Source organism: Zosterops lateralis, assembly GCF_965231275.1.
Source record: "Zosterops lateralis genome assembly, chromosome: 21".
NCBI lineage: Eukaryota > Metazoa > Chordata > Aves > Passeriformes > Zosteropidae > Zosterops > Zosterops lateralis.
In genome coordinates, this window is record NC_139781.1 from 5,802,250 (window position 1) to 5,823,950 (window position 21,701).

The 21,701-nt window shown below is 53.0% G+C and overlaps 2 protein-coding genes across 6 annotated transcripts in view; both read left to right on the top strand.

Moving 5' to 3' along the window:
* Positions 1-10,344, top strand: part of MED12 (mediator complex subunit 12) — a 36,073-nt gene extending 25,729 nt beyond the window's left edge. Inside the window, exons 33-44 of one of the 3 annotated variants that reach the window (XM_083876561.1) lie at positions 245-354; positions 847-982; positions 1,255-1,416; positions 1,961-2,338; positions 2,665-2,815; positions 3,004-3,209; positions 3,642-3,722; positions 3,925-4,142; positions 4,729-4,885; positions 7,493-7,669; positions 7,831-7,912; positions 9,918-10,344. In XM_083876561.1, the coding sequence (XP_083732687.1) occupies positions 245-354; positions 847-982; positions 1,255-1,416; positions 1,961-2,338; positions 2,665-2,815; positions 3,004-3,209; positions 3,642-3,722; positions 3,925-4,142; positions 4,729-4,885; positions 7,493-7,669; positions 7,831-7,912; positions 9,918-9,961 (1,902 nt within the window). In that variant the 3' untranslated portion in view covers positions 9,962-10,344. The remainder of the gene's footprint in view (positions 1-244; positions 355-846; positions 983-1,254; positions 1,417-1,960; positions 2,339-2,664; positions 2,816-3,003; positions 3,210-3,641; positions 3,723-3,924; positions 4,143-4,728; positions 4,886-7,492; positions 7,670-7,830; positions 7,913-9,917) is intronic. The other 2 variants (XM_083876562.1, XM_083876563.1) reach the window with 2 other exon arrangements.
* A 3,436-nt stretch (positions 10,345-13,780) lies between these two features.
* The window catches only part of NLGN3 (neuroligin 3), a 39,780-nt gene continuing 31,859 nt past the window's right edge, over positions 13,781-21,701 (top strand). For 2 of the 3 annotated variants that reach the window (XM_083876327.1, XM_083876329.1), the window contains exon 1: positions 14,633-14,678. The gene's annotated coding sequence lies outside the window, so the exon portion shown is untranslated. Of the gene's footprint in view, positions 13,851-14,632; positions 14,679-21,701 lie in introns of those variants that run through there. The other variant, XM_083876328.1, reaches the window with a different exon arrangement.

The following is a 21,701-nucleotide window of genomic DNA, read 5'->3' on the forward strand; positions in this document are numbered from 1 at the left end:
ACTTGTGCTGCTTCTAGGTCTTGAGCACTGAGTGGGACAGGGTGCATGAGTAAACTCCCTTGCTCCATTTCATCAGGATGAAATCCAAAGGCTTGGTCTCTTTTGTAGATGTGCCTTCCCCTTTGAATGCCTTTGCAGCTCTCAGTAGGAATTAAGCTCCTTCAAGCTCCTTTAAGCTCCTTTCTCACTTCAGAATCTCAGTGTTTCTTGGTGTCCTTGTAACTAAACTCCCTTTCTCTGCCAGGTGGGAGGAATGTTCGACACAGTCCAACGCAGCACACAACAGACAACTGAATGGGCTGTGCTTCTCCTGGACATCATCAGCAGTGGCACTGTGGACATGCAGTCAAACAAGTAACTTTCAGTCTGATTTCTGATCTATACACTTCCCAAGGGAGGCAGTTATTAACATGGCCCTGTTTCTCATGTGAGCTGGCTGTTTCTCTAGATGATCTGTCAGAAATCACAGCTGAAAGAGACTTCAGAGTAATGGCAGGCTACAGCTTAGGTCCTGATAGCCAAGTGCACTCTGCCATATTCAGAACAAACTTGGCTTTCCAGATGCAGAGAGATGTACAGGGGAGAGCTGAGTCTGCTTTTTATAGGTGCTGAATGGATACGGAGGAGTCCAGTCTTAATTTGTGATACTGCACCTAACTCAAGTGGGAGTAAAATTCAAGTGTGGTGTAAAGGAAAAGGAGGATTAGTGTGGGAGGTTATTCTGGAGACTGACACTTCTAAATGTGGGTGGAAGTCTTGACAGTCTAATAGTATTTGGTGTTGCAATGATGGCAGAGGCTTTTTATTAGCTTTTCAGGTGACTGACCTTTCTGCTCTGACCAACAGTGAGCTCTTCACCACCGTGCTGGACATGCTGAGTGTTCTCATCAACGGCACCCTGGCTGCTGATATGTCCAGCATCTCTCAGGGCAGCATGGAGGAGAACAAGCGAGCATACATGAATCTTGTCAAGAAACTCAGGGTGAGGGACACCAGGCCCTGTATAGGCACCAAAGTGTGCTGTCTTGTGGTTGTCCAGCTATGCAGATTTACCTGTGTCTCATGAACAGTACCTGTCTTGTTTCTGCTGGTTAGATGAAGTAGTATGGGTCACCCCTATGACTCTGTAGGCCTGAAGGGTGCAAAGGTGAGAAGTTATGCAGGGATGGAGGCCAGTACCAGAAGAGGCGTAAGTGGGCTTTGGATGTTTTTTCCTGAAAAATTCTTCAAGTCCTCTCTGTTCCACTTGTGCAGAAAGAGCTGGGGGACCGTCAGTCTGACAGCCTGGAGAAGGTGCGACAGCTGCTCCCACTTCCCAAGCAGACCCGAGATGTCATCACCTGTGAACCTCAGGGATCCCTCATTGACACTAAAGGCAATAAAATAGCTGGCTTTGATTCCATCTTCAAGAAGGAGGTAAGTGAAGCATTTTTGTCTGTATCACAGTTCCTGAGTGCAGGTGTCACCTTGTCCTCTGATGCCTCAAGTCTGCACAGCTTGAGAGGCATCTGTATGCAGTGCCTCATTCCCTGACGAGCTTGAAGTGGCTGGCTGCACGCAGACAAGCTGGCATATAACCATGTCCAAAAAGGGCAAAGCTGGGGTGTTAATGCTTGGTGATAGCATGCTGCTGTGACCTGAGATGTTAACTAAATTTGGGGGTTGTATTTATGGTGATATGAAGTGTAAAGAGAAACACATAATCCCTGTCACGTAAGTTAATGGGCAGAGACAGTGTGCCAGGAGACTGGCAGAGATGGAATGAAGGAGACTAGACAGTTGTTGATGCAAGCCTTTAGAAATGACTGCTTTGCCACCTGGAGGAGAAAGGACCATTAGCAAGGGCTCAGACTGTTTACTGAGAGATCTGGATTAGAGCCTGAAGAAAGCACACAGTTACCTGTACCCTCATACGAGCAACAACAGGGACTTGAATATTCTTACCTCTTTTGCTTTAAAGGGTTTGCAAGTCTCTACAAAGCAGAAGATTTCTCCATGGGATCTTTTTGAGGGTTTGAAGCACTCAGCCCCGCTCTCCTGGGGTTGGTTTGGGACAGTCCGGGTGGATCGCAAGGTGTCCAGGTTTGAGGAGCAGCAGAGGCTTCTTCTGTATCACACACACCTGAAACCCAAGCCCCGCAGTTACTACCTGGAGCCATTGCCACTGCCCCCTGAAGAGGAAGAGCCTCCTACACCTGTGGCTTTAGAGCCAGAGAAGAAAACTGCAGAACCAGCCAAGGCTGATAAAACTAGCTCCAATCCTGCTGCCTCCACTGAAGAACGCAAGAAGAAACAGAGCAAAACCAAGAAACGCAACCAATCTGCCAGCAAAACTGAGGTAATGGAGTGTCCAGTAGCTGTGGATGTCCCATGTCCACCACTCCTAGCCATAAAACACTCCCTGGAGTCTTCCTGAGGAGTCTAAGAGTGGTGTTACGTTGAAGATGTGATGTGTTTCCTCTCAGCTGCTAGTACTGGAGCTTTATCCTGCTCTCTCTAGCTTGGGACAATCCTTTCCTAATCCCTCATGGGAGGAAAGGAGTCTGCCCAGCTCAGATAACATCCTTGGCCTCCTCCTGTGCACTTCTCAACCCTTTAATACTCTTCCTCCATTCATGAATTCCCAGTGCACATTGATCTTTTCTTACTGCTTTGTCTTTGCAGGACTTTGTGTTGGGCCCTAGCCGAGGGGTTTCATATGGAGTTGGTATGCCTACAGATCTCTTGCATCACCAGTCAGGAAGCACCATGTCAAGGCTGGCATATGGGCAATCACCAGTGGGTCTCTATGCCCAAAATCAGCCTCTTCCAGCAGGTAGGTGCATAGGAGAGCAAAAAATATTTCACCTCTTTGGGAACCTTTTCTGTGGGATGGTCCTATGCAGGTCCCTGCACTTTCTTCTTTTGCCTGTCATGTCTAGGTACCGTGATGAACTGTCATTCTGGAGCTGTGAGGTGCAGCAGTAGCTGTGACTGCCCTCCCTGTTTCTCTTCCTCTTGCAGGTGGCCCTCGTCTGGATACCTCCTACAGACCAGTACGCATGCCACTGGGGAAACTGGTTCAGAGCCGCCCTCCCTACAGTGGTGTGCTGCCTCCAGGGATGGGCAGCATGATGGGCATTGACCCTTCCTACAAGCCAGCAGTGTACAGGCAGCAGCCTCCAGTGTCCCAAGGACAGATACTGAGGCAGCAGCTGCAAGCAAAGTTGGTAAGTCAGAGCTGTGCTCTTGCTGTTGCTGACTGCACAGTATAGCACAGCCAGGCTGTTTGGTGCTGTCTTTTTTAGCCAGAACTGCCCAACTCTGTATCTGCTCTGGAAAGATGTTGTTTCTTGTGTCTGTCCCTCTGGTGCCACCTGCTTTGTGGGCCCATGTCACTAATAGTTGGAGGAGGTTGTCATGGGGTGGCTGCTGGGGAATGAGAGGGGCATGTCCTGGCTGGGGGTGGCAGGTTTTTTAGTGGCTTGTTTGTCCCAGGTCAGGGTGAGACAGAAATCATGAGTGTGTGTCTGCTGTGCAGCAACCTCGTAGGTTAAGCAGTGAAGGCACTTGTCTGGTTTCATGGGAGCTGCTGAGAAGAGAGCAGCAGTGTTCCTGCCCTTTGGAGATGTTGGAAAAAGCATTTCTCTCTTGCCTTCCAGCAGGGCCAGGGCATAATGGGCCAGCAGCCTGTGCGCCAAATGGCTCCCACCCCGTCTTATGGAGCACTGCAGCCCTCCCAGGTAAGTTGCAGTGACTGCAGGTAGTGCTGGAATCTGGCTCCAGCACAGGGCAGCAGCTTTGTTCTTGCTGCTAAACCCTGAAAGCTCTTGGCTCTTCTCCCTAATGAGCTTTTCTGTGACAGTATTTACAGGAGGCTGATGTCCTATGTTCTGTATTCCTTTTCATCCCGTGACTAAAAAAGGCCTTTTTGTTTCATTTCAGGGTTACACTCCTTACGTCTCCCACATAGGCCTTCAGCAGCACCCCTCCCAGTCAGGCACGATGGTACCTCCTACCTATTCCGGTCAGCCCTATCAGAATTCCCACCCCAGCTCTAATCCTGCTCTAGTGGATCCTGTTAGACAGATGCAGCAGAGACCAAGTGGCTACGTGCACCAGCAGGCCCCTGGCTATGGGCACACCTTGGGCAACACACAGAGGTACCTCCTGCTCTATGGGATGTTAATAAGCTCTATTTTGTTAAGGGTTTCCCTGCTCTGCTCACACAAATCCAACAGCAAACTGAAAACACTGTTCTCCATGCTGTGCTTTGCTTCCTCAGAGGAACATCTTTATCCAACTTTCTGTCCAGGGAAGAAACAAAGAGATGGGATGAAATTTGGAAATGTTAATTGTAGGCAGGAAGCTGTGTTACTAGCCAGAGAAAGATGGCACAGAAAAGTAGGAGGAAAAATTAACTGGGAAAGTCAGAGTTTTGGTTTTAAATCTAACCAGCAGATCACCATCAAAGGGGTAAATCTGAGGTTTCCATTGTTCCTGAGCAGGCATAAATCCAGCATGAAAGAACATGCAGAACAGATGATGACTGTTACCTAGGGCTTCTAGAAAAACAGGTTGTCTTAAAGCCTTGAGAGGCCCTTGTGTCCCTCACCTTTCTGCAGAGACAGCATGGATTGCAGGGAGCTGTTTGGGCTGCCTCATTGATGTCAGAAGTTGTGTTTGGATTAAAGAAAGCTGCCTGCCTGTGAGTCCTTTACTCCTTGAGCTTGTCCTTTTCCCTTGCAGGTTTCCTCATCAGTCAATACAGCAGACCCCCATGATGAGTGGGATGAACCATTTGGGTCCCCAGGGAGTCCCCTCAGGAATCCGACCCAGCCAGATCCTTCCTGACCAACAGCAGCAGCAGTACCTGAGGCAGCAGCAGCAACAACAGATGCTGAGGGTGAGTGGTTGCTGACAGGAGGAAGGCTGCTGGAGCTGGAGGAGGCTTGCCCAGTGCTGCTTACCTCTGCCCCTCTGTGTCAGGAAAGATGTCACTCTGTTGGGGGGCTGTCTGTGGTAATTTGCTAAGCAGTTTTCCCTTCCTTAGAGCTGGCCACTCCTGATGGAGATTCCTGCTGCACTGCCTTGTGCCAGTCACCCAGCATGAGCTAAAAGTCTGTTCAGTCCTCTGGCCTGTGTCCCACCTCTTCCTGCTCCAGCTGAGCCAGTAGATTGTGCAGAAAGTTAGCTGTTGTTCAAGTGTGGCTGGAGCTAGAAACAAAGTGAAAAGCCCCCTGTTCACAAAGGAGCAGGAAAGTTGTTCAAGATCCTCTTTAGGGACATATCTGCGTTTCTCAAGATCAAAATAAGTATTGGTTACAGTTTCCATTGGCAAAAAATCTGGCATGAATCAGTCCACGTATCCATTTCTTACAGCAGATGGTGAAAAACTGATCCAAAGCCAACTGTTAGACCCAGCTCTCTAGGTTCAAAGAAGATCACAAGGCATGAGTCAACAGACTTCCATGAGTGTTTCATGGGTTTGCATTATGATCTTATGAATAATAAATTCTTAAGTGAAATAAAGATGCATTTCTAGGAATTACAGAAATGTATTGAATTTATAGAGAAACACAAATAGTTTAATTGGTGAATCCAATGCCTTATGACAAGGCCTAGGAAACCTGTGGAATATGGGGGGACTTTACATGGCACAGAGTGCTGAATCTTTTTGTTCGGAGTGGCCTGAACAGTGGTTCCTGCAGAGAGCTGCAGTCAGCAGTATCTGAGAATTGCTGCCTTGCACTGGACAAGAGAACTGCCTCTGGCATGGTCAGCAGCTTTTAGTCCTTTGGATAAGTAGCACCCTCTGACTGTTCACTTTGAGTTTCTTTTAGCATTCTCCATCACTCATATTTAGAAGAACATGCCTCAGACAAATTGCTGACACTTCTTCTAGCTCAGTAACTTCATGTATACCTTCAGCTTTTAGCTGACTTTGCTTGGTTACTTAAAAAACCCACAAAGGTGGAGTGCCCAGGCTATCCCATTAGTGTGACTCCTGCTGTGTTGCCTGAGGTCTGACAGGTGCCTGGTGCTAGAGCTGGTTTTCATGAAGCAGTCGCTTGTGGAAAGGATGGGTGGCCTTTTGATTTGTCTTATGTGGGTTGGTAGACAGCTGCTGCAAGAAGGAAGGATGTGAAATTGATATCCTGGCTCATTTAGCCAGTCATCTGCTTTCTTGTGTGCCCAGGTCATCCATGTCAGGAACCTGTAACCAAACTGGTAGAACTTGGAAGGCTGTTCTAGAAACTCATTCCCTTTGGCTTGAATCTTGATCCAATGTGTCCATGACTGGTTTTTGCATGAATTATTATTGTCCACTGTGTCATGTTTACTGGCTGTTCTTTCTCACTGTTCTTTGCCCAATGTACATTCCTAGGGAGCACTTGCAGCTTCCAAAGGTCAGGTTTTCCTAACCTTCTTTCATAAGACACTGTTCCTTCACCTGATTGTATTTTTGTTTGTTTTCTGAGTCTGTTCAAGGTTTGAACCTTGTCCTTTTGAGCCAGTGATTGGAGCTGTACATGCCATCACCACGTTGGGTTTGTTATGATACCATTAGTATTTTTTTATTTCTGCTAGGAATTTTTTTTTTCATCTAGAGAGTTAAAAACTGCATTGACAGATGGGAGAATTGTCTGAAAATTAGGAGAAATGAAAAACCTTGAGATTTATGGGTATGTTCTGACTCCAACACACTGAATATTCTTCTCAGCATAACTAATTCTGTAAACATTTGGGTTTGAGCACTGAATCCAGTTTTATCCACATCCTTTTATTGAAGTGTAACACCAGCTGTCATGAGTGGCAGGGGAGGACAGCAAGATAGATTGAAGAGTTGGGGGACATGATTGAGAAGGAAAGTCTGAAATAGCTGGATGTGTTGTATTAGAGAGGCAAAAACAACAGGAGAGATAAGTCTTCAAATTTTTTATCTTAAAAAGAGAGGAAAAATACTCCTTATCTCTTCTTATCCTGAGGCTGTAGGACCAGAAAATGGCCTTAAAACACAACATGTGAAATTCAGGGTAGAGATTAGGGAAAACTCCAGTAGTAGGAGTAGCTGACCTGGAGTGGACTGTGTAAGGAGATTATAGGAGCTCTGTTGCTACCTCTGAAAAGAATCTGAGAATGAGTCAGGCAAATACTCATTATTCATTATTGCTGATCTTAACCAGGAGGTAAGAGATGAACCAGAGAGCCTTTTGAATTCTTAGTTTTCTATTCTTGCACCTTGTTTGCTCCTAGTAGTGACTGGTAGACTTGGAGTTCTGTTCCTGTCGTCTGTCAATACCTCATCTTGCAGAAAACTTTATTGCTGTCCCTGTATTTCTTGCCGTTTCTCAGCCTGGGGTGGAGTCCTGGTGAAATCTATAAAGAAAATGGTGTATGAGGGTGTTTTACTGCATGGAGCATCATTCCTCCTTAAGCCCTTGCTGTGCCCCGGTGCTGTGTGCATTGCCCTGACAGTTCCCTGATGGTCCCTTCTCTTTTGTCTTCACAGCAGCAGCAGCAACAGCAGCAGCAACAACAACAGCAGCAGCAACAGCAGCAGCAGCAGCCCCAGCCACCACAGCCCCAGCCCCAGCAGCAGCCCCAGGTGTCCACAGTGCCTCAGCCACAGGCGCAGGGCCAGCCCCCGGGGCTGGGGATGCAGGCTCTTCCCCCCCAGCAGCCCATTGTGAGTGTTCCCTGGAGGCACAGGGACGTGATCCAGCACAGATCCAGCAGTGCTCCACCTGCATCCCCCCCTTTCTCCCTCCCTGAGCTTCCCAGGGCCTATGTGAATGCTGAGCCTGCCAGCCAGGTGGTGTGGCTATAACTGTGTTTCTCTCTTTACAGTTCCAGCGCCAGGGCCTTCAGCAGACACAGCAGCAGCAGCAAACAGCTGCTCTGGTTCGACAGCTTCAGCAGCAGCTTTCCAGTAAGCCTGAGTGTTCTTGATCCTGTTGCTAGTCTCCTCCCTGCTGTTTTCTGTTGCAGGTACTCTGGTGTAGAGAAGCAAGGCCAAGCCAGGCTGTCTGTCTGAGGACATAAATTATGCTGGCAGGGAGGTGGCATCAGGACTTGGAGCTACCAGCCCAAGGGGACACAGCAGCAGGGAGGGCAGTGCTTGCCAGCCTCAGAGCAACCTTCCAGACCTTCCTCCTGCTGCCTGCAGAGGGACAAGGGAGTTGGGCCTTTGTAGGGACTGCCACACAGCTTTCCTGAAAGGATCCAGTGTGCAGCTTTAAAATCAGCCAGGGGTATTTTCTCTGCTGCAGGTGACCTCTGAGGGGCACAAGGAGGCTAATCCTGGAGCAATCACTTGGTGGATGACCCAGAGACACTGTGGTTGTGTTGTGAGCCAGACAAGACTTCTTGGAGGCAGGAGGGGTATTCTGGGAAGTGTTAGAGCTGCACACTTGCTGTGTTTGTGGTGGTCACAACGGGGTAATGGCACAGATGTTGTTCAGAATGGCACTGTATTTCTATAATCTGTATTGAATTGCTGGCTGGAGGATCTCAGTACAGAACTCAGGGTCTATGCTGTTCCCTTCTGAATTGCCTGCTGTCATTGTCTTCTGTCACCTTACTGGCTTTTCTGCTGTAAAAATGGCAGAAATGCTGTGAAAATGCTCAGAAATGGACAGCACGGTTGATAGGTTTGGTTTGTTTTTTTTTTTTATTTTGCACTGAGAGTGAGACTGTGCCAGATCTGGTAATATGTGGAGTGGGGGACTTGGAAACTGTGCTTATACTTGTTCCCTGATGGAAAATTCTTAGTCCTTGTGGCCAAAAACCTCCCCAAACCAGGTTTTAATGTGCTAAGCTTCCCACTAGCCTGATTAACAAATGATAAGTCTGTGCCAGAGTCTCTCAGCTGGGACATTCAAGTATAGGAAGACCTTGTATAAGAATCTGAATTTAGCAAAATAGCCATATTTTTGTAGCCTTTTTGTTCAGCAAGTAGAGCTGTTGTATCTAGAATAGATGTGTGGGTCCAATGCAGCCTTGTGTCAGCATTCAGCTTCCATGCTTTCTCCTTGGGTTTGCATCACCTCCCTCTGGAATCATCTGGAGTTCTTATTTGTAGTGTCAGGGATGGAGTGAAATGCAGGAAGTAAACCAAGACCAGCCTGCAGGAGGGGGCCAAGGGTGTTTTGGGCTCAGGATAGGTTGCCTTAGGAGGTTCCAGGATATCCCTGAATGTCCAGAAGAGTTGAGAAGGCAGCAGGCCAGCCAGGTTACACTCACCTCCTTTTACTTAGTGGCTTTGGGTAACACATGCTGATGTTGTTTCAGGAAAAAGAAGTACAGAATTGTATGTATTGGACAGTGCTCATATATACTGAGATCATTGTAAATCACAAAACAGCAGTCCCAGCAGTTTGGAAGTTCATGTGGTTCTTGAATGTAACTTTACCATGTTTCCTGCCTTTGTGCCACCTGGAAGTCCTTTGGGCCTGTATGGAGATACTCACAGGGAAATTTTCTCTGAAAAATTTGGGTTTTGGGAGTGCTTTAGGATGAGTGACACTAGCTAGCTCAGCACCTTGTATGGCTGCAGAAGCTGTGTAGTTTTATAGAGCTGACTTTCTTTCAAAATCAGGAATAATTAATCCATAAATTCATCCTCCCAGCTCCTTGCCACCTTTTAAGGCTTTGTTATTGTCCTCCAGTTTGACCATAAGGGGTGGAGAGATTTTCCTTGGAAACTTCAGGATCAGGACTAGAACATATCTCTCTCTTCCTGAAAGAATGTGGGATCCTGGCTGTGCTGCTTCCCAAAGGCTCAGGCAGATCTGCAGCACAGGGAGTACCATAATGGTTACATTTTCTTCCTCGTGCCCTGTGACACTCCTCATACTGCACTGGTCATGTGGGGAGGGGAATCTCTTTTCTGAACTACACCTTGTGACTGTTTAACTTTATCTTGACCTCAACAGATACGCAGACACAGCAGAACAACAACCCCTTTGGACGCTACTGACCTGTGGCACTTCAGCCTGATTCAGGAGGGAGACATCACTGTGGATGGATACAGCCTCTTCAGCCTGACCCACACTCTGAGGCAGCCCCTCAGCCTCTGTCCTTGTGCCCCCAGTGCTGCTGCTGTCTGTCTCACAGGGAGATGCCAGGAGGAGCATTTTATTGTACAGAGAAAATGTTTTTACTATCCAATTTCTACAAATGTTTATGGAGATCCCTTGTGGCTGATAGTCTCCCTTCCCACTTTGGTTTCAGTTTTTACTCAGTTTTTAGTATTTTTGTTAAAATAATGATTAAGACATTGTAAAATTTTGTACTTTATTTATACCAGATGAACTCCATACTGCAGACATTCTCGGATGAATACAGAGAGCTTACTTTGCAAACTGAGTGTGTATTCAGAGCCTGCCTTTCCTCCTCAGCACTCCTCCCAATACAGCCCAGCAGCACCCTCCACACATGGTCTTCATCTCTTCTTCAATAGAACTAATGTCTGCATTTTTAGCTTTTGTGAAGGCTAAACAATTTCGTTCTGGGAAGGAAAGCTCTTCCCTGTTTATTTCATAAGCTGACGTTCACATACTTGCCAAGGTTTGTACAAGCTTTGTAGGATTTATATGTTGATTAAGGGCTTTGCTGGTAGTCCTGTTGCATGTTCCACCCGGACACTGCTGTAAAGCGAAGAGGGACTTCTGTTGCAGGGTAATTCTGAGCTCTAACAAGCCCAGCTTCCCCCATCACAGCAGTTACAGAGATGCAAAACCTCCTTACCTCTGCAGTCTAGGAAGAGCTGCAGCCTGAGTGTGCTCACAGTGCTGCTTTTTGCTTCTCATCATAGCAAGGTTTGGCTGATAAGCACCAAGGCTCCTCTGTTAGTTCCTTACTGACAGCCAGGGTTTCTCTGCATGAGAAATGTGCATTTTGAACTTCTGCCCTGCTTAGTGCAGCCTGCTGGCATGAGGTCTGATCTTGGTGGTTGTTACTCCTGCTGTCTGTTGAACCTGGAAGCCACCACCACCTTTCTTCTCTCTTGGATTCTCCCTCAGGAGTTGGACCTGTGGTCCCTGTGGTAGCTTTTCTTCACCAGCATCTTCCTTCTGTCCCATCTGTGTGGGATTAGGGTGAGGCCACAAGGACTCAGCACGGAGCTGCACCTGATCTTCATTTGAGGGCAAATAATTCTGAGGGGTGGGCCACAGCATGAAGGCTCAGAGAACTGTGAGGGGTAGCAGTGCCCGTTGTCCTCGTTGATGGGCCTGTGTGCTGTCCCAGGAGCTGGACCTTGAGCCCTCTCCTCATTAGGAGCACCTGTGAAGCTGCTCTCTGGGGTTTGCTTGGCATTACACCCTCTCTGCCCTGCTTGTCCCCAAACACCTATACCCGGCTCCTGCCATGTGTCTGCAGGACCGATGGAAGGTGTTCCTGGCCAGGCCTGATGGAGGGGACTCAGTTGTTCATGGGGACAGTGGGTTGCTCCCTCTGCATCCCTACTTGTCTCCTTCCATGCAGACCAGCCTGGGCACAGCCCTGCTCTGCCTGTTGCATTCCCCCTGTCCCTGGGGACTCTGCTTGCCGGCAGCCCGTGCTCGGTGACCCAGAGATGGAAGCCCTGCTCCCGGCCATGGCTGTGCCAGGCGGCCCCTGCTCGGAGGGGCTGCGGCAGGAGGACTCTGTTCTCATCCTGCCGGGGAGGGCGGACACGGGCTGGGGGGCACAGCCTGGGGACACCGGGCACCGTCTCTGCCACAACATGCCCCTCTTCCTGCTGTGTACGGTCATGGCCGACAGCCCCCTCCTCTGCCGGCCCTGGGAGGCAGCTGAGCCTGCGCCAAGCGGCATCTTGGATGCTCCTTCTGCATCGCTGCCGCGCCGGAGGTGGGAGGGGGGCGGCTCTGCAGCAGCCGGAGCGGGCTGGAGGCAGCACCGCCGTGCCGGCTGCGCTGGGGTGGCCTTGCACGGCAGCTGCGGCCAGACCCGAGCGCTGCAGACAACACAGAGTGGGGTACTGGCCTCCTGCTGTAAGCCCTGATGGGGGGGATCAAGTGAAAGCACCCCAGGAGCCACCCTGCCTTCCTGGGAGAAAGGGGATGACTTGTCCCTTCTTGCTGCCACGGGACCCTTTACTGTATGGCTCAGCAACAGGGCTGGCCCTGCTCCTCCTCTGGCAAAAGGCTTCCCCCAGCTGTGCCGGCTGCTTGGCAGGCCAGGTCTGTGTGGGATGAGCAGCACTCCAGAGCTCTGTTGTGGTGACAGACGCCGGGCTGCCACGGTGCCCAAAAATCCCACACAACCCTCGGTGCCTGCCCAGAGATTTTCAGTGGGCGCAGGAGCTTGCAGGGGAACGTGGGGAGCGGTGTAAGACCTGGTCACAGCGCTGGGCTGTCTGGGGAGCCGTGCTCTGCCTGGCCTGGCTACGTGCCTTGCAGCTGCTGTGCTGCACATTAGCACTGAGCCGCGGCCGTTTTAAGCAGGTCTGACAGCTTCCAGCCCTTCTGCTCCTTCTCCGAGTCGTGGCTAAACGCTGCTTGTGACAGAGCCAGAGGCAAGCGGGGGCATTTTAATCCACACTGCCCATTGAGTAATGCACACAGCTGCCCTGCTGCGGCCACCAGTCCAGGGAGGGGGTGGTGTGGGGGTGTCCCTGTTTGATGCTGGGCTCCCTGAAGGCAGTGCCACACGGGCTGTGCCCAGCTTCTGAGGAGAAGCCTGGGCTTGCAACAAATCTCGATGCATTGGGGTGGATGGAATGGGCTGAAGCAGGCTCTGCCCTACACATCCACCCCACCCAGCAGCCTGGCACAGAGGGTCCCCATGGACCGTACCCTGGGCAAAGGTGGCTTGTCAGACGCTGTCAGAACTGGTGTTGTGCAAGAAAATCGAACACTGCTCAGTCAGGCAACTGAAGCTGGGCGTGGAGCAGCTGTGTGAGTACCCAGCTCTCCTGCAGTGCTCGTGGTGTGAACTGGACAACAAGGCACTGCTGCAGCCGTGCTTCATGACCCCATCCCGGACTGGGTTTTTTTGGGCAGAAGGATCCAGAGAACTATGCCTGATGCCCTGCCTGCTGCAGGGCAGCTCAGCATTGGTCCAGGGCCCCCTTCAAGATGCTTCTCAGAGCCAATGAACCCTGATAAGCACAGGGCAGGGTTGTGCATCCATCCCAGGCAGTGCTGGACCATGTTGCCTGCTCAACGGCATACTGGGTGGCAGCTTGCAGCTCACCCTCTATAAATATATATATATGTATGTATATATATATATATCTGTATGTATAAATAGGGTGAGCTATATCGGTATAACCTATATACGTCCTGTGCATAACAGGCCAGCAACAAAATCAGTCAAGCTGCTGACCACCCACAAGCAGTCCCTGTGAGAGGTAGCAGGGCAGGAGAAGCAGGAAAGCTCTGCCCTGCTCTGCAGCAGCAGCTGGAAGGCACTGGGGCAGGTGAAGCCCAACCTGCACTGGGGTGCAGGGATCTCCCTGCTCTGCACTTTCACAGATTCAGTGCAGGTGCCAGGAGTGTGTGGGAGACTCGGAATTAATTCCTGCCCTTCAGACTCTGCCATGCAAACATCTTAAACAGGCAATGGTGCCTGCTCTGGGGAGACATCGCAGCGGATGCTCCCTTGGCAATGGCAGAGGGAGGCAGCAATCAGATACATCCATCAAGACCCAAATCCATGCCCCGTTTCAAATGATTTCTGTAATCCCATCAGGCAAGACTCAAACATTGCTACGGGCAGCGGCGGGCTGTGGGAGAGGCGGCTCCTGCCAGGAGGCCATGAGTGGGCGGGGAAAAGAGCCCCATCCTGTGCAGGGGAATGACAGAGGTGCTGGGTCTCGCTGCCGGGAGCCCATGGGGCTGTGGCTGCTGACACTGAGCCCGGTGCGTGGCAGGGCCGGGCCGGGCCCCGAGGCTGAGGCTGGGATGGGGCACCCCATACTGAGTCCCTGCTGAATCCTCCCTGGACCCGCTGGGCACTGCGGGCTCTACGAGAGGCGGGGATCGCTATCCCGCCTGTGGGGAAGTGTGCCGGGGCTGAAGGGTGTCACAGCTGCTGTGGCTGTGCCGGGACAGCACGGCCCAGGGCTGTGCCAGGGTGGAAAGGACCTTGCAGAGTGACTGGGGCAGGCACAGGCTGCAGCGGGGCAGGATCCTGTACGCACAGAACAGCGCGGGATGCCGGGGCCGTGCCGGGGTGGCCCCACAGATGGGTCCTTTCCTGGGGTGGTGCGGGGGGCCCCGGGCTGTGCAAGTGTCCCGGTCGGGACAGTGGGGGTGACCCCCCTCCGCCCGGGGCCGATAGCAGGGCAGGTCTGGGGGGCTCCGGGGGCTCCCGGGGTGCAGGTGCGGCCGGTGCCGGTCCCCGGAGGGCGCGGTACCGGACTGCGCGGCTGCGGCATCCCCCGGGCGCGGCGCGGCCACCGGGGCGGTGCAGGTGCCGTGCGGTACCGAGCCCGGCCGGCTCGGGGGCTGTCCGCTCGGGGCGGTCCCGGTGCCGGTCCCGGTGCCGGTCCCGGTGGCGGTGGCGGTGCCGGTGGCGGTGGGGCAGCGCGGCGGCAGCGAAGGGGTGCTGCGGGACGGCCCCTCCCCAGCCCGCCCCCGCCGTGCACGCGCCGCGCGCTCCCGGTGCGGGGTCGGGCCGGACTGAGCGGAGCGCGGGGCAGCCGCCGCCGCCACCGGCATGGCCCAGCCGCGCCGCCGCCCCCGACGGTGAGTGCGCCCGCCCCGCCCCGCCCCGCACGGACCGGCACGGCCCGGCACAGCCCGGCCCGAGATGGGAGCGCGGCCGGACGGCACCGGACCGGACCCGCGCCGCGGGGCTGGGGGTGGTCGCCGCTCCGGCCGAGGGGCTCTCGGGGCACCGGGGGGCGGTCCCGGTTCGGGTGGCCAGCCCGGAGTCGGGCTCGGAGCGGGGCGGCGGCGGGGCGGGGGTTAACGGGTGGGGCCGAGCGCGGCGGCGGCGGCGGGTAACGGCGAGGGTTAACGGGGCCGGATGAGCGGCCGCGGCGAGCCGGCGGGTTGCCATGGCGACGTGCTGAAAGGGGGATTGTGCGCCCGCCTCAGCTGCGCGGCCCCGCATCCCGGCCCCCGCCCCGCATCCGCCGGGTCCCGCTCGGCCCGGCCCGCCAGAGCCAGCACAGAGCCGGGAGCGGGGGCTCTCCGGGCTGCTGCGCGCTCACTCCGGGGATTGGGATCCTCCCGAGGCTTGTGGGATGTCTGTGGTGCGGTGTGGGTGCTGGGGGTACCGGTGCAGGTACTGGGGGGTGGGTTATTTGGGGTGTAAGGATGCTCCTAATGCTGACAGGTATGAGGCTGCTGGTGTGAGCATCCCTGGGTCAAGGGCAGGCAGGAGATCCCCTTGGCTCAGTTTATTTGGCATAGCGTTAGGAATGACATTAGCCATCGGGCTCCTGGAGTGAAAGGACATTCCCTGTTTCTCTCTTGGGCCAGGGACCCAAGGAGAGAGGGTCTGGAGGCAGGCTTGCTGTCAAACAGCTGCCGTTCTCATCCCTGAGCGGGGCAGCCCACCAGAAATCCATTCATCCATCCACCCACCCGGCCCTGAGCGGGGTGCTGGGTGCAGGGGTTGCTGGTGGCCCCAGCAATGTGCTGTGGCTGGACTTGGCACCGTTCACCTGAGCTTGGCTCCGTCGTGCTTGAAGCCATGGAGCAGGACAGGCAGGGTGGGTGATGGTCAGTGCTGGGGTCTGTCTGCATCTGGTGCTGTCAGCAACAAGGGAGAGAAATGATGAGGGACCTGAAGCCCTTGTCCAGCCAGTCAGTTTCTGGATTACACTCTCCCAAATGGTGACACTTCCTTATGCCTCTACCAGCAGCCTTTCCCAAGGCCACAGACCTCCCTTAGGGAGGTGGCTCTGACATGACATCCCTGAAAGGCTGGGATTTTCCTTCCATCCTTTGAGAGTGCCTCTTCTGCTGCTGCTGCTGGCTCGGTCCCAGGTGATGGCAGAGCCAGCTCCCCACGAGCCCCTGTGCTGGCCATGCTTTGTGTCAGCCTGGTGGGACCTTCCTTTTCTCTGCAAACCAGGGTCCTCTGTGGAACTGGGAGCATCTGCCAGCTGGGTAAGGAGTGGATGTGTCCTCAGAGAGGGAGCTGCTGAGGCAGCTCCTTGCCAAGGCAGGAGTCACTCTCAGCCTGTGCCAGGGGTGCATCCAGGCACCCATGCCAACACCTGGTGCAGGGCTGGGCACCCAGAGGTCCCCACTGGAACCAGACCTCCTCCTGCTCTGCAGGCTGCAGGTGGCCGCCACCAGAGCTGGTGTCTGCAAAATGGTTAAAGGCTGACATTTAGAGGTCACACTTTTAGCACTGTGCATGTGTTTGCTTCATTTGCATTTGCAGTTAGCCCGGCTCGAGGCTTTGCCACTCGCATGTGCAGTTGCCATGGTTACGCGTGCAGTCGGGATGTGGAGTTTGGTTGGACACCTGCAAACACACAGCTCTCAACCTCCAGAGCACGAGCAGGAGCTGCCAAGGTGCAGGGCAGCCCCTGGACATGGGTGTGAGGGCCCTGCACAGCGCTGTGCTGAGCAAATGGGAGCTGCAGTGCCCATCTTGGCAGGGTCTGCACGGTGCTGCCTTGCACAGCCTCCACTTGCCCACACTCGACACCAGTGAGCATCTAGGGCAGCCTTGTTAGAGAGGAAGGTTGAGTCCATGCCAAGGGGGTTGCCCTGCCCTTTTCATCTGGGGATGTCTCTTTTCCAGACCCTGTGTAGACGCTTTTGTCCCAAAGGGCTGGAGGGAAGGGGCTCGAGAGCAGGGTGGTGAGGGCAGCCAGAACCTGGGAGTCATGAGTGGAGCTACTGAGCAGGCTGCCCAGGGACAGGGGCCTGCCAAAGCTTCAGAAGGCAGCGTGAGAATTGGCAGAGCACTGTGCTGAGGCTCCAGATGTGGTGGCTGTGTCTGTCTTGTCTCTCTGTGGGGGCTGCTCTGGGTGCTCACGTCCAACACAGACAGGGATTTGTTCCAGGTGTCTTTTGATCAAGATCATGTCCGCCAGCAAGAGCAAAGAGAGGGTGACTGCCAAAATCCTCTGGCAGGTCCATGTTGGCCTTTGTGTCAAGGGAGAAGGTGTTTTAGGGCAGCTGATAAGAAAGGGACCTCGAGGTCATCAAGTCTCTAAGCTCCATCTAAACAATTCCCAAACAGCATCAGCTCAGCCAGCTCCTAAACCCCCCCAGCCACAGCGAGTCTGCTGCCTCGCAAGCAATTTGCTGCCATCTTCCTGTATCCTGCCTTCTAAAGCTATTTCTTTGCAGCAGGCAGGGGAGAAAGGAAGCTCTCTTGGCTGTCCAGGAGCTGCTGTGGCCTCAGACAGAGCAGTGTGGAAGTGTCCATGCTGCACTGGTGGCAGCTGGAGGGATCCAGTAACAGCAGAAGGGTGGAAGGATGGTGGGAAGCGGTGAGGATGGGGACATGGAGCGTGTGTCTGTGCAACAAGTTGTGGAGCTGCAGAGGAGCCTGTGGAATCTCAGAGCAGAGCACAGAGGATCTGTGTGTCTGCCATCCTGGGGCTGTGCACCAAGTGCAGAGGGATGGGGCAGGGACAGCTTGGCTCTGTCCTTAGAACTCCCAGCACCACTGGGATGGAAGTTACTGGCTCCCTGTGGGATCCCAGATCCCCTGCTGTGGTCTGTGGTTATTGGCTGCCACTGACAGTGCTTTGAAAGGCAGCCAAGGGCGTTGTGGCTCTGGGTCGGTGCAGGCGGGAGGTGGTCGCGGGCAGCACAGGGCACGACAGCAGGAAGAGCCAGGTTGGATCCTGATACCAGGACACTGGAGGAGAGCTGGGGCTGAGAACTGAACTGAGCTGAGCTGAGCTGAGCTGGGTGGTGCTGGATGGGGGCCTGAATGCTCTGGTGGTCTCCTACTCCCCAGAGCTGGGGGCAGGGAGCAGGCTGTGACCAGCACTGTGTGCTGCTGGCCTCAGCAGGATTCTGCTGTGGGTGTGAGGGGAATGAATAAATGGTCCTGCAATTGCCAGAGCTGCCAGTTTGAACCCACATCATTCAGACCCTGGAGCAAGTCTGACTGAGAGGAAACAGGAATGAAGAGGGAGCCGTGGAAAGACATGGGTGCTTCTGGCTGCAGCTGCCGGGTCCTGTCTGGTTTGTGTAGCTCCTGGAAGTTTTCCCTGGATGGGAGGTTATGTGCAGTTTGGAGGCTTGTCTGGGCTCAGTAGTCATGTGGTATTGCAGTCCAGGATGGAACCTGTGTTCTTGCTAAGTCTTGAAGTTGTGTGTGAAAACTCTGCCATTGCAATATATTCCTTTTGCCATACTGTCTGCCCGGCAGCAGGGACAGCACGTGGCAGGGGCTGTCTGTGAGCAAGATTTTGTGCTGGGGAGCATTGTTTGGGATGGGACTGCCTTGGCAAGGAGCTCAGAGGATTGTTGGTGAAGAAGCCTTGTTCCTGACACTGCAAAATGCAGAACAGTGGAGTAACATCTGTTATTTTCAAACTGTATCTCACTGCAAGCATATCCTGTAAGGTGCCTGGCAAGCAGAGTTGAAACTTTGCCTGGTGGCCAGATGCTCTGGCCATGCCAGCAGAGCAGGTGGCAAAGTCTGGGAAAGGTTGCAGAGAGAGCATGTTACAGGGGCTTGTACAGTGCCTGAGCCTTGTTTGGGTCTGGGCCTGGGCTGCTGAGGGCAAGGATGGCTGGGAAAAGTTTGGTCAGGAGGTTTCTGAGATGGGCCTGGGGAGGGGACTGCTGAGAATGGCCTTTTGTGATGATCAGAGGCTGCAGGGACTTGACCTTAATGGAGCAGTTGGTGCTTGATGAAGGAGTGGGTGAAGACACTCAGCTCTGTAACGTGGCCAGAATATCTGTGTGGCACCACATGGAGGTGGTCCTGGCCATGTCCTGCTGCTGGCACCCAGTGCTAAAGGGAGTTGTGAAGGTGAATGTGTGACTCCAACTCTCTTTATGTCTTTCTTCTGTCCTCACATAACTCCAGGCACCGCTGAGCAACTTGAGGACCCATGGGACAGTGATGGGGGAGAAGGACAGGGCTTGGTCTGTGTCTCTGTCTCCAGAGCTGCCCACAGGGAGCTCAGGAGAGACGTGTGGATGTTGAGATCATTGTGGAGTCAAATGCCTGGAAGTTGCAGCAGAGTTGGTCAGAGGTTTGGTGGCCTCTCTGCAAAAAAAAAAATGGCTAAATAAGGCAGGGTTCTTCAGACTGGAAAAGAAACAACGGAAGATGGATAAGATGTGTCTACAGGAGGCCAGGAGAGAAGTGATAGAGGTTAACTGTTCATTGTTTATTTTCATACAAGTACAAGGTCACATCAAATTAAGCTCTCAGGAGGTGCCAAACAGGAGGAGGGGCATTGCCTCTTGCAGATGTGCTATCAAATCACAGTCCTCAGAACAAGGTGTCACAAACAGCAAAACCTTGCATTAGTTTCAGGAGAAATGAGATGATTTCAAGAAGGACAAGAGGTTCCCCCAGAACTAATAAATACACTGAGATCCACCTCTGGCTTGGGCAGCTGCTGAGCTGTGAATTACTTGTGCTTCTGACTGCTTGCAAGTACACAGAGCAAGGTGGATTTTTGGTTTGCTCTGTTATTTTCGTATTTTCATTCTTCCCACCAGAGAGTGTGGAGCCAGGAGGGAGCCCTGGGTGTTGGTAAAGAAGGATGGGTTTATCCCCATCCAGTTCTGTCACTTAGCTTGGCACAGGGTGACAGATGCATGCTCAGTCCTGCTTCCTCACTGAGAGCTTGGGATGCTTTCCCCACATGATGGAGGTGCAGCTGCTGGGAGATACAGGACCTGTGCTAAGCACCAAGCCTTGGCTTCACAGGACCCTTTGCTGGGGGCCTCTGACAAATACTAATTCAGTTGGTTTGAAAATGTATGGCAATATCCCTGCTGTGTTCCCTGACAGCTCTGCTTCCTCTGGTTCCCTGGGCACAGGGACATGCTGGCAGCAGAGCTGGAGTCTCATCTTAGTGCTGTCCCAATTCCCTGGTACTTGCTGCGCATGATAGGCACTGTGGGATCACCAGGGATCTGATCTTCAATCTCTCCCTCCTCCAATCCCCTGTCTCTGCCTGTTCTCATACACATCAGGAAACATCAGTGTCAGTTTTGTTCCTGGTTTTATCCTCAAATGGGAAAAGACTCATGTCCTGCTACCCGTGAGAGTCCAGTTCAGCCTTACCTTGGCAAATGTGGGTTGCCAAAAGGCTGTTCCCCAGCTCCTGAGCAGTCCAGAGACATGCAAGGACAACAGGGAGATGTGAGCCTTGGCTTGGGAGCAGTTGCCTTTTATGGGAGAAGTGGACTTGGAGAGGAGGATGCAGGGATGAGCTGGGGATCCAGCAGTCCCCCGTGAGTTTTGGCTGCCAGGCAGCAGTATGAGGTCTAGTGAGGTTGTTGCTTATGAAGAGGATGCTGTTTCTCATCCTTATGAATTCCAGGAGAACTGAGGTGTCCAGCCAGCAGCACAAGGGTGTCCTTGCAACCACAAACCAAAATTTCCCTTGGATAGCAGCTGTCCTGTGCCTCAAGAGAGAAACAATCTCTGTTTCTCTCCTGTCTTTTTGGTCTCTATTGCCACTGGGGTCTCTGGACCAGAATCTGAGACTGCAGATTTGGGCAGGGAGCTGCTGTACTTTGGTGCCCACGACTTTAGGAGAAGCCAGTTGGTTGGCTGCTCTTTGTAACAAAAAAACTCCTCTTGTGTCCGCCGGGAGCAATGCTTCCACGTGGGCATCTGCTGAGGCAGAGCTGTGCTCAGGGACCTCTGAGGAGCAGCAGGGAGCATGAGAGCCGTCTTGGCACTTGAACTTGACTTTCCTTGGCATTGTTGGTCCTTGCAGCATGCCTGTCTGTCCTGCTTCATTCTGGTCTGCTCCCTTTGGAGAGACAGGGCATCCCCAGGCTGCCTGATTTGCTCCGGTCTGGCTTATTTCTTAACATGAGGTGGTATTTGCAGTAAAACACATTAAAGGATTTTTTTTTTTTTTTTTTTTTTTTGCCAGAGGTTTTAGGCTTTCTGCTTTTTTTGTGCTTGAAGATAGAAAATATGGGGAGGATAAATTTACAAGGGAAAATAGAAAATACATTTTGGATTAAATTTGAATGGGTTTCCTTTCTAGCTGCTGGCTTGCCTGACCTACAGTCTCTAGTGAGCCCTGGCTGCATGAGCAAGACTTTGTGGAGCTGCTGTGGCTGCAGGCTCCAGTCCAGGGTGCTTCCATGGTCTTCTGCTTAGTCACACCAGCTTTGGTTTTGGTGTGTTGGGCTTGTTGAGACCAGGCTCCCCTGCTCAAGGAAGCTGCTCGTCTTAGTCGGGTGGAGGCTGCGGTGGGCTTGGGCTGCACCATGGGCTGCACTGCACACTTGGGCAGTCTGAGGTCCTTCCGAGGTGACAGTCACCACATCTGCCCGGGCTGCCAGCTGTGCACACAGCCTGTGCTGCTGGTGGTCTCTGGCTGTGACAACTGTATAAACTCTTTGGATTGCTCGCTGGAGCACGTACCAAATCCGTGCATTTCCAGAATTCCTGGGAAAGCCTGTAGGGTTTCTGGGGAAACCAGTAACTCTGGGATGGGCGCTTATCTCATTCAGCTGCAGATGGGAGGTTTTGGACGCTGTGAGCCAGAGGCCCCAGGGCTCCCCTGGCCCTGATGTCGCTCCGAGCCGATGCCGCCTGTGCCTGCCGGGGCTTTTTGCCCAGCATCTCCTCCA